This window comes from Mustelus asterias, chromosome 27 (assembly GCF_964213995.1).
Source record: "Mustelus asterias chromosome 27, sMusAst1.hap1.1, whole genome shotgun sequence".
Lineage (NCBI taxonomy): Eukaryota > Metazoa > Chordata > Chondrichthyes > Carcharhiniformes > Triakidae > Mustelus > Mustelus asterias.
In genome coordinates, this window is record NC_135827.1 from 41,745,765 (window position 1) to 41,757,796 (window position 12,032).

Sequence of the window (12,032 nt, forward strand, 5' to 3'; positions counted from 1 at the left end):
GCATTTGCTATAAATTTGTTCCCTTCCACCCATAGCACAAGTAGAGTGTAGAGTAAAGCTCCCTCTACACTATCCCCATCAAACACTCCCAGAACAGGTATAGCATGGGGTTAGATACGGAGTAAAGCTCCCTCTGCACTATCCCCCATCAAACACTCCCAGGACAGGTTCAGCATGGGGTTAGATACGAAGTAAAACTCCTCTACACTGTCCCCATTAAACACTCTCAGGCAGGTACAGCACGGGGTTAGATACAGAGTAAAGCTCCCTCTGCACTATCCCCCATCAAACACTCCCAGGACAGGTTCAGCATGGGGTTAGATACGGAGTAAAGCTCCTCTACACTGTCCCCATTAAACACTCTCAGGCAGGTACAGCATGGGGTTAGATACAGAGTAAAGCTCCCTCTGCACTATCCCCCATCAAACACTCCCAGGACAGGTACAGCACAGGGTTGGATACAGAGTAAAACTCCCTTGCCATTGTCTCATCAAACATACTTGTTGAAATCTGCCTTCACCCAATCTCCAAAGTCTTTTGCACCATCTACCCATCATTGAAGCCATGCAGTGAGATTGCTCATTTATGCTTTGTTATATTTTTCCCTTGAAACTAGTTGTCATTGCAATGTGGCAGTGGCATGTGGGGGATCTAAAGCTTCCTATTTGGGTTTTGCAGCCAGCAGAGAAAGATGACTTCAGTCTTTCACTCTTGGCTGGATTTTTGCTGAGTTCAGCCTCCAGCCTTGTTTCTCTATTTTTCACTTAATTTGTGCTAACAGGAACCTTGCTGAATCCCAGTGTTAAAGTCTAAAATTCTGAATCAGTAGATTGGATAGAGCCCAGACTCAATATGCATCGTTACCAGTGAAATGGTCTGGTAGGAAGGGTAGGGGTTCCTGCAATAAATGTAAAAATTTAGGTTCACCTTTGCAACATTTTGTAAATAAATTAATTTTAATTAAGAGATCAGCTCTTACATTTATAATGCTGGTCCTTAGTAATAGTGGGGGGAAGGGGCTAATGTTAAATGCTTTATTATGCAAGATTTTATTAAATTCTTACACTCAATGATTGCCCAGCAGTAGTAACATTTGGTCTGTCCTGGTTTAGGATTTTAAAAATTACTTGAATATCTGCCTGTTTTATTCTCTCCTCCCATCTCTTGAATCAATGGTGATTTATAGAGACTGCTCACTTTGAAAAAAATCATTCTTTTGCCAAAATGTGAGGGTCTCTGAGACCTGAGCAACCACTGAACATTTCAAAAAGAGTCCCATTCACACTTCGGGTGTAGCAAGTTCAGGCTCAATTCTTTTGGACCAACAAAGAGGACTCTATGGATGTTAAAACGGCTGTTTTGAAGAGATCTTTAGACTAAGTTCCCCTCCCCCTTGTGCTATAATGCTGTTGCTGGAATGTGGAAGCACAGGTGCAAGAAATCCAAACAAAAGATGATATCCCAGCTGCATAGCTGTAAAGGCTGTGTTCTCTCCAGCTGTATTGAGCCCAAATCCAGCTTTACCTTCCAATTAAATTCTGTGCTATATATTTTACTCTTTGATCCTGCCCTGTATCTGCTCCTAGGATGGTAACATAAATAACTTGTCTAGGAGCAACTCCATATCATCTTGAAGAGGAGTAAGAACTTGTATTGGGTCATCTCAAAGCTAAGAGAGAGAAAGAAGGGGCAGGAGTGAGGCTACTGACTTGACAAAATTCAACACCCAGCTCCTTGGTTTTATGGACTATAATGTTAGACTATGCACAATAAGAGATTGGACATCTTCAAAGCAAAGGAACTTTTAGTTTATAACATCCAAAAGAGAGATTTCAGAATACTACAATCATGTCAGGTATTTGCAATAATATTTTATTTAGCATTTTCTTCACAAATCATAAAAAAACACAATCACAATTTGTTTTTTTAAATTTACACAAGACAAAATACTTAAGTGGAATGAGGCTGTGCAGGTAATTATAGGGCACACAGCTTTTACCAGGCACATGTTCCATACTTACAGAGACGCCTCACAAAATATCCAGCTTAGAAAAATTCACATATCCTCCATGGTTGAGTAATGGTGGATTTATAACTCCTGTTTGTGCAGAACTGAGTGTGCACAAAATAATGTACAGATACAGCTGTGCTCAATACTTTAATGTGGAGATGCTGGCGTTGGACTGGGGTAAACACAGTAAGAAGTCTCAGAACACCAGGTTAAAGTACAACAGGTTTATTTGGTAGCACAAGCCACGAGCTTTCGGAGCGCTGCTCCTTCATCAGGTGAGTGGGAGTTCTGTTCACAAACAGGGCATATAAAGACACAAACTCAATTTACAAAATAATGGTTGGAATGCGAGTCTTTACAGGTAATCAAGTCTTAAAGGTAATTATAGGGGTATAGGGAGAGAGGGTTAAGCACAGATTAAAGAGATGTGTATTGTCTCCAACCAGGACAGTTAGTGAGATTAGTCTAACTGTCCTGGCTGGAGACATACACATCTCTATAACCTGTGCTTAACCCTCTCTCCATTCACATTGTACCTTTAAGACTTGATTACCTGTAAAGACTTGCATTCCAACCATTATTTTGTAAATTGAGTTTGTGTCTTTATATGCCCTGTTTGTGAATAGAACTTCCACTCACCTGATGAAGGGGCAGCGCTCCGAAAGCTAGTGGCTTGTGCTACCAAATAAACCTGTTGGACTTTAACCTGGTGTTGTGAGACGACTTACCTTAACCAGTGCATCTGGCAAATTAGAGCCAGAACTGAAGCTGTTCTGTACATGTGGCATTTCAGGTTCAAAAATGGAACTGGGAAGAGACTCAACTATGGAGGAAGTGGTCTTCTCACTTGTAAAGGAATAGAGTGGTCCCAGTTCTCTCAGTATATCCTGATAAGGAGAGAGGGTGTGCCCCATTTCAGCCAAACAAAGCTCTAGCTGGGTGCTTCTTGGTAATGCCTGTCAAGATACTCAGCTACCCAAGAAAAGTGAGGCTATTCTTGTTTTATTGAGTCCAGGAGCCAAAGCCTGTCCTGCTGCCCACAGGATTATCATGTCAGTCCAGCCCTAACATTCAAACATAAACAGAGTTTCTAATAAATGAGCATCACCCTATTCTAATGAAGGGCCTTCTGTGGTAATCCGCTAACTCTTCAGCAGCTCAAATCTGTGTACAATATAATTTTAACTAATCATATAATCCAGATGCAGCTTCAGCATCTGCAGCAATGTTCTAGAAATTTCAACACAAACAAGCAAGTTAACTTTAGCATGGCAAAAGACTGTTAATATGTTTATAGCCTCCCTTCTAAATGAGTTAGAGATGATGGAGAGCTGCAGCAATGGCTGTGAGAGAGTGAGACATAGCTCCTTCTAAAATGACATTCTACATTAGGCTGATGTTTTTTTGAACCCTCAAATCCAATATTGAACTCTTGGCAATCTGACCAGCTGCTTAAAGAGGCTCTTGGATGTTTCCTGTGATGTGATCAACATTTGAGAACTTTGGAAAAGTTTTCCCATCAACCACCCATAATTTGATCATGAAGTATTTGTGTAGGTTTTTCATCGGATTCACTACTCAAAACCTCACAAACATTGGACAGGAAACGAAACACAGTAATCTGCTGCGTGGGGCAGACAGACCAGTATAACTGGTCAGTATTGAATACGACAATTTGATTATTTTTTAGAAAGTTTATTAATGGGATGTGAGTGAGGCCAGGTTTACTGCCCTTGAGAAGGTGTTTTTTTAAGCACATCTTCAGATATGCACCCTTTGGCGGCGGCGGCGGGGGGGGGGGGGGGGGGGGGGGCGGGTTGCAGGAGGAGGGAGCTGCTGCCTTGAACCACTTTGAGAATTTCCAGTGGCAGCAAAGGAATGCGATACAATTCAAAGTCAGGATGGTGTTGAGCTTGGAGGGCAACTTTCAGGTGCTGATGCTCCCATGCATCTTTTCCATCACTTTTTGCAGTTGATCAAGGTTAGATTGATGGGGTAATAATTGATCAAGTTGGATTTGTCCTGCTTTTTATGGACAGGACAGTCCTGCGCAATTTTCCACATTGTCCAGTAAATGCTAGTGTTGTAGCTGTAGTGGAACAGATTGACTGCCTCACAGTGCTAGGGACCCAGGTTCAATTCCAGCCTTGGGTGACTGTGTGTGTGAAGTTTGCACATTCTCCCCATGTCTATGTGGGTTTCCTCCCACAGAGCAAAGATTGCCTCTTGGTCAGGAATAGGGCCTGGGTAGGATTGTTATTGGTGCAGACTCGATGTGCCAAATGGCCTCGTCCTTCACTGTAGGGATTCTGTTTCCCCCCTTCCCAACTGGAAATGACCAGAATGCAGAGCTTAGATCAAATCTATTGGTTGAGATTGCTTAGCTCTGTCTATATCATATGCTGCTTCTGCTGTTTGGCAAGCAAGTAGTTCTGTGTTGAAATAGCAAATACTCAAATATTTGAATTCAGTTTTTCTGACATGTGCCATGTTTGGATTACTAGAGATTACCAGTGCTCGATTATCAGGAGGACAAATCAAAAATCTAAGTTCTTTGGGGAAATACACACTCTTCAGTAAACCTTTCATGGAAACTACTTCCACATTTTCTGTCCCCTCACACGCCTAGAACTTTCCAATCTATCTTTAAAAATAAAATGTCCAGGTAATTAACTTCCTATGGTTTGAGCAATACACCTGGCATGTGCCAGGAAATATTGCCCTTTCTGTGCACTAAGGGATAACATTTGATGTCATCTGACTACAGGCCACTTTCAGGCCATTATCTTGGCCACTCGGTGAGACTTTTGCGAACTGCTTGTTTCCAGCATTGCCTCTCGCGTCAAAGAGCCAAAAAATGGAGTCAGTGTTTGCAGTATATGACATGACAAATTGTTCTTTAAATAGTGAAGTTGAAAGCCATGAGACACTGCCTGCAAAAAGAAACAGAACTCGCTAAAAGGTGTACTCTATCACTGAACTATATACAAACTCTTCTTCACACCTGAAACAAGGGGCTTACAGACAAATGGAGAGAAATACAATCGTGTGGCCCTTGGTACTTTGGAGTCGGGGTAGTTGAGCTTACAAGCCTGCAATGAACATATCCTGGGGATTAATAAGGAGAACTCTCCTTTCCCTCTGTTTCTACCCCTCTGCACATGTTCCACTCCCTTTCAGCAACGACAAACACAAAATGCTCAAAATACTCCGCTAATTGGAGAGAAAAAGCAGAAGCCAGTTTTCCTTCAATTCCTTCACTGTCATAGTGGAAAACTAGTTCCTCTTATTCAATATATTGTCATGACTGGAATTATTTTCTGTAAAAATTTACTTGTTAAAGAAGAGCTGATAATTAAATGGAATTATGATTTTCTTAATGGAATATAGGCCCTGCCAAACAAAAACACAGGCCACAACCACCAGAGACACAGACCCATCACACGCACACACCCTTATCTGCTCTCACTTACCAGGCCTTGACATTCATAGAAACAAAGGACCTACAAAGGTGATGACATTAAAGAATGACTGTGCTCGTGATCAAATGGGGGTTGGGATGATTTAAGTTATTTGCCCCATCAAATCATTACTTCTGGAATTTCCATTTGAAGGGATGCTGAAGTGCAGTAAAATTACCTATAATACAGTGCATTTTGTTTGGATTCAGCAGAGAGTAAACTCCACAATCAACGTTCAGCATTCCTCATAGAAAATCCCTCCAATTAGAATATTTCTGGATCCTGTAAATTTACTGAAGGATTTAAAATTTTTTTTACTCCATTCTTAAGGTTACACAGTCAATACTCAGTGGACCGGGTGGACCCAAATCCATTCCTTGCTTGCTGCAAAAACCAAATTCAAATCAAATCTAATTCATGGTTCCCACAAGAGAGGCAAACCAGGTCCAAGCTGACCAAGATAAGGCATTGCACGCCATCTTGGGCTTGATCTGACAATGCTTGATGTTAGCCAAAAGACGAAAGATTCTTGATCTAATTAATGTTAATATTGCCAATACAAAGCAGCATAAATCCTGTCCCCGTTGCTCTGTGTTACTGACTGCAGTTTGTCCAGCCCTACTGCAATATTTCAGGTACTGAATAGAGACCCCCACCCAAAATCTACAAAACTATTTTTATCACAACTAATTCTGGCAAGAGGTGGAAAAATCAATTTTAAAATGTGCAATGAAATTACACAAACACATGTGACATCACTACCAATGTTCGCACAATTGATGAAATGTGATATCACAGCCCAAGTTATGGTGGGTTGTTAGGAAAATGAAAATGCTTATCAGCAGTGCATTAGAATTATTCTAGAATGGTACTAAAAATGTCCCCTTTCAATAATGCTTTCCAATCTACATGTTTCTATCAGCATTCTTCATTAAAAAGACTAATTTTCAATTGATGTGATCAAAAGATGGAAAGGTGACTAGAAGTTTCTATCCTGCTATCTACAGGAGGTGTGGACATGCATTTGACAGTGTATAGCTGCTGATGTGGCAACGCAATAACTTGAGAAGAAATCTTCGGCTGAGGGGTGATATACAATTGCAGAGATTAAATTTTTAAAAATCATCACAACCCAGTTTGACTGTGGAATTATCGGGGGGAATGATCGGCCTGGAGTCTTCAGCAATTTCCAGTGGAGGAAAGGTTCCGACATTGGTAGGAACTGCTTCAGTGTAGGCACATATGTAACATTTGTAAAGGCAAAAACATTTTATGTCACTGTCATATCCGTGTGGTCAGGCCAGGCTGGGAGCGCTGTGGTACTAGTCTTCATTCCGCAGGTCTGCAGGTCAGTTTCTCTCCTTTCACTGCAGAAAAAGAATGGAAAACAAAATAAACGTGTTAGCACAAAGTCTTACTGCCAGCGAGCATCCACTGATTAGTGAGATGTAACAGTATCTTGTGACTTGGGGGCAGGATGAGGCCCCAAGTCTACTCCATCATCTAATTAGAACATAGCTAATTTGTACCTCAACTCAATCTTCTCATGTTTGCTCCAAATCCTGAGCTATCCTTGGCTAACAAAAATCTACCTATTTGTGACATGGATTTGGGTTCCTCGGAATGTTGGGGGGGAACTTAGAGACCAAATAATCTCAATTATCCTTATTGTCCAGCAAACAGAAGAGTCCAAACAGAGAAAAATTGTGGTTAAAAAAGATAGACAAAAGAACAAAAATGACACAGAATTAACCAGGCAAGGGAATCTTTAAACTACCCTAGTTTGGAAAGTTCAGACCTAGGCTGATGCTTTGCCTAATCCCAGCTGCTTTCCAGTTTGATGGAATCTTTCCTGAATCTAGTGAATTGTGGAAAATTAACACCAACATATCTGCAATAAACTCTCGCTGTTCACAGGGGTTCTGACCTCGCAAATTCTCACGATGTGCAAAATCATGAATGGTGAACTTGCGCATACGCAGAGTGGGTACGGTGCTGTGTGCGCATTCTCCATGGGAAAGCTGAGAGTTCAACATTCTAAACTGGATGAGTGAGTTTTGGGCCACAAACCACAATTACATATACAAATACATTTGCATGGGTAAACAAATTTGCGATAAAGGGGTTGTGAAGGATGGGAGTTGACTATAGTATCTCATTATCCACCACTTTTAAGATACTAGGATGAAGTCCACCAGGACCCGGAGACATCTCGGCCTGTAGCTCCATCAGTTTGCTCAATACTGCTTCCCCAATGACTGTAATTTCACTAAGTTTCTCTTTGTCTTCTACCTCCTGATTTATACAATTTACTGAAATTTTCTTTGTAACTTAAAGACAGAAACAAAATAGAAAGGATATAGAAATGATACTATTAAACTAGAAAGAGTGCAGAAAAGATTTACTAGGATGCTACTGGGACTTGATAAACAGTTATAAGGAGAGGCTGGATAGACTGGGACTTTTTTCTCTGGAGCGTAGCAGGGGTGATCTTATAGAGGTCTATAAAATAATGAGGGGCATAGATCAGCTAGATAGTCAATATCTTTTCCCAAAGGTAGGGGAGTCTAAAGCTAGAGGGCATTGGTTTAAGATGAGAGGGGAGAGATACAAAAGTGTCCAGAGGGGCAATTTTTTCTCTCACACGGTGGTGAGTGTCTGGAACAAGCTGCCAGAGGTAGTAATAGAGGCGGGTACAATTTTATCTTTTAAAAAGCATTTAGACAGTTACATGGGTAAAATGGGTATAGAGGGATATGGGCCAAATGCGGGCAATTGGGATTAGCTTCGGGGTTTTAGAAAAAAAGGGCGGCATGGACAAGTTGGGCCAAAGGGCCTGTTTTCATGCTGTAAACCTCTATGACTTGTTTATTTATTCAAATTGGACCAGAGGGGTACTGGTTAGTAAGTTTGCAGATGACATTAAGATTGGTGGCATAGTGGACAGTGAAGAAGGTTATCTAAGATTGCAATGGGACCTTGATCAATTGGGCCACTGGGCTGACGAATGGCAGATGGAGTTTAATTTAGATAAATGCAAGATGATGCATTTTGAGAGAGTTACAGAACAAAGAGATCTAGGGGTACAGGTTCATAGCTCCTTGAGAGTGGAGTCACAGTGGTGAAGAAGGCATTCGGCATGCTTGATTTAATTGGTCAGAACATTGAATACAGGAGTTGGGACGTCTTGTTGAAGTCGTACAAGACATTGGTAAGGCCTCACTTGGAATATTGTGTACAGTTCTGGTCACCCTAATATAGGAAGGATATTATTAAACTAGAAAGAGTGCAGAAAAGATTTACTAGGATGCTACCGGGACTTGATGGTTTGAGTTACAAGGAGAGGCTGGATAGACTGGGATTTTTTTCTCTAGAGCGTAGAAGGCTGAGGGGTGATCTTATAGAAGTCTTGGTGACACCAAGAGTTCTTTTAACTATATAAAGAGTAAATAAGAGAGACAAGAGTGGACATTGGACCGCTGAAAAATGACACTGGAGAAGTGGCAATACGGAACAAAGAAAATGGCAGAGGAACTGAATAGGTACTTTGCGTCAGTCTCCACAGTGGAAGACACCAGCAACATACCAAAAATTCAAGAGAGTCGGGGGGCAGAGGTGAGTGTGGTGGCCTTTACTAAGGAGAAGGTGCTAGGGAAGCTGAAAGGTTTGAAGATGGATAATTCACCAGGACCAGATGGACTACATTCCAGAGTTCCGAAGCAGTTGGCTGAAGAGATAGTGGAGGCATTAATGGTGATCTTTTGAGAATCACTGGAGTCAGGGAGGGTCCCAGAGGACTGGAAAATCGCTAATGTTTAAGAAGGGAGGGAGGCAAAAGACAGGAAATTACAGGCCGGTTAGTCTGACCTCAGTTGTTGGTAAGATTTTAGAGTCCATTGTTAAGGATGAGATCTCTTTGAAGTGCATGATAAAATAGGGAAAAGTCAGCATGGTTTCGTCAAGAGGGGTTCATGCCTGACAAATCTGTCTGAATTCTTTGATCAGATAACAAGCAGGTTAGACAGAGCAAATGGATGTTATCTATTAGGATTTCTAGAAAGCCTTTGACAAGGTGCTGCACAGGATGCTGTTGAGTATGATAAGAGCCCATGGTGTTAGAGGTAAGGTACTAGCATGGATAGATTGGCTGACTGGCAGGAGGCAGGGAGTGGGGATAAAAGGGTCCTTTTCAGGAATGGCGGCCGGTGACTAGTGGAGTTCCGCAGGGGTCAGTGTTGGGACCACAATTTTTCACTTTATACATCAATGATCTAGATGAAGGAACTGAGGACATTGTGGCTAAATTTGCAGATGATACAAAGAAAGGTGGAGGGACAGTTAACATTGAGGAGGCTGCAGGAGGAATTGGGCTGGTTTGGAGAGTGGGTAAAGAAAGGGCCAATGCAATACAATGTGGGAAAGTGAGGTTTATGCACTTTGGTAGGAAGATTGAGGTGTAGACTATTTTCTAAATGGGGAGAGAATTCAGACACAAAGCGCAAAGAGACTTGGAAGTCTTCGTTCATGATCTCTCGAGGTTAACTTGCAGGTTGAGTTGGTAGTTAGGAAGGCAAATGCAATGTTAGCGTTTATTTTGAGAGGACGAGAATACAAAAGCAGGGATGCACTGCTATGGCTTTAAAAGGCCTAAATCCTTTGGTCATCCTGCATCGCTAACCCAAAATTTTAAATTGGTGTCTCCTAGTCCTTCTGCCATCAGCTAGTGGGAACAATTCTACTTTATCTAACCCTGTCATCATGGAATCCCTACAGTGCAGAAGGAGGCCATTCAGCCCATTGAGTCTGCACCGACTCTCTGAAAGAATGTCTTACCCAGGCCCTCTTCTCCCACAGTATTCCCATAACCCCATACATTTACCATGGCTAATCCACCTGGTCTGCACATCTTGGGTCACTAAGGGGCAATTTGGCATGGCTACCTAACCTGCACATCTTTGGACTGTGGAAGGAAACCAGAGCATCCGGAGGAAACCCACGCAGATATGGGGAGAATGTGCAAACTCCACACAGACAGACATCCAAGGCTGTAATCAAACCGAGATCCTGGCGCTGTGAAGCAGCAGTGCTAATCTGTGTCGCTCCATCCTGCGCACTTCTATCAAATTGCCCCTTAATCTTCTTTACTCCAAAAAGAACAACCCTTGCTTCTCTAACCTAACCTTGTAGCTAAAACCCCTCATCCCTGGAACCATTCTGGTAAATTTCCTCTGGACCCTCACACCCTTCTTAAAATGTGGTGACCAGAAATGGTTGCAATACTCTAGTTGTGGCCTAACAACAACAACTTTTATTTATATGGCACTTTTATCTTAATGAAATGGCCCAAGTCCAATTCGCAGCAGCATGTAAAATAAAGCATGACACAGTGAGTCTCACAGGAGATATCCCCCAGAAAAACACACGGGTATTTAGTTGCCTGACCTGGTCATTAGGTGGTTTCTTCTCTCCATTGACACCTTGCAGAAGCACCGTCTCTTCTGGAACCTTCTGGTCATTCTTAACTTCCACAACAATGTCGTCATGGGCATCTGTCCGTGTGCTAAACAAAACCTCTCATTAGTTTACCAGGAATGGGAGACACCTGATAGCCAGGGACAACCTGACAACAGGACACTGGTCAGAGCTGAAATATTCTGCCGAGTAAGGAGCACTGTGAACATGAAATATATACAACTGTAGCTCATCCAACCAGAAGATCACAAGAAACTGGAACGGGAATAGACCATCCACCAAAACTACACTGTGATTCGGTATGACCATGGCTGATCTTGGGCTACAGTTCCATTTTCCCACCCTTTTCCTAAGTCCCTCAACTCTCTGAGCGATCAAGATGATCCATGATTAAATATAATCAATTATGGAGAATCCGCAAACATCTTGGGTACAAAATTTCAGACATTCACACCGCTTTGGGTGAAGTATTTTCACCTCACCTGTCCTAAATGATCAGCCTCTTATCCTGACTGTGACCCCTTATTTTAGATTCCCCAACCAGTGGAAACAATCTCTCAGCGTCCGCCTATCAAACCCCTTAGAATCTTGTAGGTCACCTCTTATTCTTTTAAATTCCAGAGAATGATAGACACAATTTATTCAGCCTCACATCATAGGACAACCTCCTCCTCCCAGGGACCCATCTAGTGAACCTTCCCTGTACCGCCGCCAATGCAAGTATATTCTTTCTTAAATATGGAGAACAAAACTGCACACACATTCCAGATGTGGTTTCACTGAAATCCTGTGCAACTGCAGTGAGATTTATTTATTCTTGTACTGCAAACAAAGAACCACTTGCAATAAAGGTCAAATTGCCTTCCCAATTGCTTGCTGCACCTGCATTCTAACTTCCTACATCCCTTGTATGGCACACCCAAATTTCTTTAAACATCGACACTTGGATGTTTCACATCTTTTAAAAATATTTTGCTTTACGATTCTTAAAACCAAAGTGAATAAATTCACACTCCCCTATATTATACTCCATCTGTCATCTTGTTGCCACTCACTTCCCCCCTCTATATCTCTTTGTTGCTTCTCTG

General features: G+C 41.9%; 1 protein-coding gene across 3 annotated transcripts in view; it reads right to left on the bottom strand.

The window, feature by feature from the left end:
* Positions 1-1,857: 1,857 nt before the first annotated feature.
* The window catches only part of LOC144479980 (basal cell adhesion molecule-like), a 227,500-nt gene continuing 217,325 nt past the window's right edge, over positions 1,858-12,032 (bottom strand). For all 3 annotated transcript variants that reach the window (XM_078199122.1, XM_078199121.1, XM_078199120.1), the window contains 2 exons: positions 10,915-11,032; positions 1,858-6,839 (listed from right to left, as the gene is read on the bottom strand). In XM_078199122.1, the coding sequence (XP_078055248.1) occupies positions 6,837-6,839; positions 10,915-11,032 (121 nt within the window). In that variant the 3' untranslated portion in view covers positions 1,858-6,836. The remainder of the gene's footprint in view (positions 6,840-10,914; positions 11,033-12,032) is intronic.